We start from the raw sequence: 4,420 nt of genomic DNA, 5'->3' as shown, positions 1-4,420 counted from the left end.
AAATGATCCTTAGGGTCCCTTCCAACTTTATGCTTCTTTGATTGAAGCCTCCAACAGGGCTTAAAGTTAGGATTGTGGTGGTAGTCCTTAAAAGATCTCTACTTTTGCATGGCAGTAGACACTGTTAGTTGCACTGATTTCAGTTCTTTCTGCTGGAATGAGGAGTTCTGTGAAACCCACAAGCTGTCGTTTCCATCTCTTCCTCCAATAAAAGATTAACTCTTACGTCTGTTGTATTCTTCAGCAGCGTCTTCCTTCAACAACAGTGGGGAGACTTGAGTTTGTTTCTTCCAAAGTCTGGGGCTGGGGTGGGGGGAGGGAATCGCTTTTAAAGCTGATTCTACCTGATTCACACTTTCCAAAACAATGCCTGAACTGTCACACAGCCATCCTCCAAAATCCACACTGCTCTGAATCTTGCAATGCCATGTCAGGTGTACAGCCAAGATATGCAGATACTGGGGTGAAGTGTGCATACAAATGCGTATATTAGAGAAAACCAGCTTACAAAATGCATTATTTGTTTAGGGAAAATTCTTTTTGCAAAATTGTGCATATTAGGCAAAATTGCCTAGAAAAGTGTGTCTATTAGGAGAAATTTGCACTAAAATGCTGATAAATGTGGGTGATTAATAATAATAATAATAATAATAATAATAATAATAAAGCAAATGAGCTTGTGAAGAACTGAAGTTAAGATTGGGAAAAGGAGAAAATATGAGAAATCAATACACTGGCAGATTTACCCGTCTCTAGAGACATGAGGCTGTGATGGTGGGGGGTGGGGGTGCTGATTAAACTGGGGGCATTTCATTGCCCTTGTAGTTTGACTCGGGGAAGGGAAACAACAACTCAATTCACCTTATTTGGCCCCAGCACAGAATGGCTATGCGTCTCTACCATAAACCACCTGCCATCATTTTAAGCGTTCACAAATACTTGGACAGTAATCTAAAGACTGTAAAACTGGGCCTGCAGGGTTGTCATCCCATCCTCCCCCCCCCAAGAAAGGGAGAACCAGGTGTTAAATCAACCACACCTTTCTTTTAAAGTGTATTTTGTTGATTTTCAAGAAACACATTTCAGCTGCTCTTTCACTGCAAACAAAAACCAAGTAAAAAGGAGTACGGTCTCCTTGTTTGCATAAAGCAATTACAAGTATACATCATGGTATATATAACACACCTAAATTCTCTCTGTAGCGATTCATGCGTCATCAAAGGTTTTATTCAGGAAGCTGAACTTGCTGGCATAAATAAGAAACATAAACCACGTTGTCTCAAGTTTGAAATCAATGCCTTTCTGAAAATGTTCTTGCTTTTGAACTCCTTTGTGAAAAACTTTCCCCTTTGGACTCCTTTGTGAAAAATTGAAAGCAAGGAAACGCTGGTTGCCAGTTCTGAGGTAATCTTTCCCCAAGAGCGTTTCCCGAAACATTTCCCTTCATGCCCCTCAAGCTCATATTTGGGACAGAGTTTGAAGCTCTCAGTTGAGAACTGATCTCTTGAAGAGCCTGTTATCTTGACACCCTCTCTCCTCTCTTCGTTCTGCAGTCAGGCAAGATGGAGAAGGCCTTCCTCTCCCTTCTTGTCCTCGTGAGGGTCTTGGGGTCTTTTGGCCAGCAAGGTGGGTGACAACCTCAGCTGCATTGGTGTGTGTGTGTGTGTGTGTGTGTAGAAGTGGGTGGGTGGCTTCTGTAGCACAGTCTTGCACATACAAAAGCCCCCCCCCCTTTTAATGATTTTAGATTTCTGACACAACATCTTCATTCTTTGTTTATTTAAAGGAGTGGGTTGAATCTAGAAGAGGAAGTTGTTTTTTTTTAAAAAAGGAAGAAATCAGTGGCGGTTGATGCTTCCACTGCAAAATTCTGTTGCTTCAACTGTCTTGGGGCCAGGGGCGGAGGAAGCTGCTCAGGCGCCTGGGGGGCGCATCGGGGGGGGGGGAGCCACTGCAGGGCAGCAGGGGGACCATTAGGGCATTGTGGAGTCTGTGCAAACCCAAGCCACTGCGTCTCTCCCAGGCCCCACGGTGAGTGCTGCCTGGCATTTTGTCACCCCCCTCAGTGGTGACACCGGTGGGGGAGGCTGCACCCACTGCACCCCCCTTTCTCTGCCCCTGCTTGGAGCTACCTTCCTCACCGAGCTGAAGACAAGGAAAGGAGATGAAGACTTCTGCAAAGGAGGCATGGCTGGTGGTGGCGGCGGCAAGTTTTGGGGGGACTCTTAGGAAAGGCAGCCTCAAGGGCTTGAAGAACCTAGAACAGGTGAGATGCAGAGAGAGACAAGTATCTCATGCTGCCTTTGATGCAGAGGAAGGCAAAAAGTTTTGATAAGAAAGTTGTGACATTTTCTCTCTTCCTCTGTTTGGGACTATTGCAGCTATTGATATTGCACAGCATGAAGCAATTGGATGCATAAAAGCTGGCTCCTTTCGGAATAAAAGTTGCCCAGGGTCATAATTAAGATTCAAAGCTTTACTAACCAGAACTTCTTCAAAAACAGGCACAAAACTATCAACAACACATTCTAGAAAGCTGTACAAAGTACATGTATACCCAAGCATAGGTTCTTCTTCTTAAATATATAACTTAATTATGATCAGAGCGGAAACCAGTGCTTTGCCTCTCCCATAGCCTGCAACCAGCCTAAGGCCAGGCAGCTCCAGGGAAGACCTCTTATCACATCCTTCTTTCACTGTGCCAGGGAACAAAATGCAAAGGCGGCTTCCTTTCAAAATGGCGAATTTGCAATTGAACACTTTAATCTAAGGTTAAACACTCATGTGAAGGATAATGGTTTAATTTCCTGAAATGGGAATGTTTACTTACGTTGGGTTACTGTGCCTTTTTAATATGGGGTTTTTAAATCTGGCAGAGGCTTTCATGTGATTGGCTGACTGTGAGTCACATGAAAGAGGCATTCCATTCTGTTGTGACTGTTATGCCTGTAACTGTCGTTTTTAACCGTTTTTCTACTTCTCTCTCTCTCTGAGAGAGGCTACTCAGGATAATGCTGTGGGCAGTGTGTGTGCTGGTGTGATCTATCTGAAGTGAAACAGACAGAGGAAGATCCCTAAATGTTAATAAGGATAAACATGCGCAGGGGCTAGATTGTAAATATATTCTTCTTAACTATATGTTTATGAAAGGAAAGTTCTTTTTGAATATAAAGAGTCTGGGCACTGTCTTTACAAAGAAGTTTTCAACTACTCAGAATAGTTATTTAGCTTCCTAGCTGTAAGCTACTTTGCATATTATCAAAATTTACACACACTCACACACACACACACACACACACACAGGCTAGCAGAGAACATCAGTAGTTAATTATCAACAGGCTAGAGCTCAGCGAGAGCTTCAGTATAGTCGTACGTCAGCTCCCGAACACCTTGGGAGCTGAACTTTTCAGCTCCCGAGTGATTGAAAACCAGAAGTAAGTGTTCTGGTTTTTGAACATTCTTTCAGAAGCTGAACGTCTGACGGGGCTTCCACGGCTTCCAATCAGAAGCTGCACTTTGGTTTTCAAACGTTTTGGAAGTCGAGTGGAATTCTGTTCGACTTCTGAGGTACGACTGTATGCTTCAAAGGAATTTTTCAACGTGAAACCCTTAGCAACATACATGCAGGCATTCTCCATTTCAGTGTGCAATTAAACAATTATATTTAACATGTGGCACCCTTAATTCTCCTCCTCTCACCTCAGGTTCGGGCCTCGCTGGGAAGCAGCTCGTTTTTCCACAGGCATCAAACTCTGCCCACGTGGTTCTGAAGGCCGCCCCAAAGCGGCCCTTGACCAGCTTCACCCTCTGCCTGGCCCATTTCACAGACCTCAACCGCCCCCACACCTTCTTCTCTTACGCCACCCGGGGAAGTTTCAACGAGATCATCCTCCTCAAAGAAAAAAACAACGTGTATGGATTTGCAGTAGGGAATGAAGCGGTGACCTTCACGGATCCGGAAAAAAAATCGCTCGGCAGGGAGATCTTGTGCGCTACTTGGGATTCTGCCACTGGTTTAGCAGAGTTGTGGGTGAATTCGAAGCGCATGCCCCGCAAGGGCCTGAGGAAAGGGTACTCCATAAGTGGGGAGCCGTCGATCGTGCTCGGTCAAGAGCAAGACACGATGGGGGGTGGCTTTGACATAAATGATTGCTTTGTGGGGGAGCTCCAGGATGTGAGAATGTGGGACCGGGTGCTCACCAACCCGGAACTGGAGCTCGCTTTCCTCAACCAAGATGTTCCTGGCGACTACGTGTTTGACTGGAAAACAGTCGATTATGAAATCAAGGGTTATGTTATTGTTAACCCCGTGGCCTACTGAGGCAGGGGTGACCTGAAATCCAAAATGCTGGTCTAAGAAAAGGTATCTCTCTGTGTGACTTTACTTAGCGATTCCTGTGTCAATCTCTGAAGCTTGCTG

General features: G+C 44.9%; 1 protein-coding gene and 1 long non-coding RNA gene across 2 annotated transcripts in view; both read left to right on the top strand.

Annotated features, from left to right (window-relative positions):
- Positions 1–4,420, top strand: part of LOC308465687 — an 86,045-nt gene that overhangs the window by 80,131 nt on the left and 1,494 nt on the right. The window lies entirely within an intron of this gene.
- Positions 1,473–4,362, top strand: LOC308465672 (mucosal pentraxin-like). The gene is made up of 2 exons (XM_080985754.1): positions 1,473–1,626; positions 3,705–4,362. The coding sequence occupies exons 1-2, from the start codon at positions 1,563–1,565 to the stop codon at positions 4,319–4,321; spliced, it is 681 nt and encodes a 226-aa protein (XP_080841880.1). The 5' UTR covers positions 1,473–1,562; the 3' UTR covers positions 4,322–4,362.

This window comes from Podarcis pityusensis, assembly GCF_964106645.2.
Source record: "Podarcis pityusensis genome assembly, chromosome: 16".
Lineage (NCBI taxonomy): Eukaryota > Metazoa > Chordata > Lepidosauria > Squamata > Lacertidae > Podarcis > Podarcis pityusensis.
Note: the sequence above shows the minus strand (reverse complement) of the source record. Positions and strands in the feature narration are given on the sequence as shown.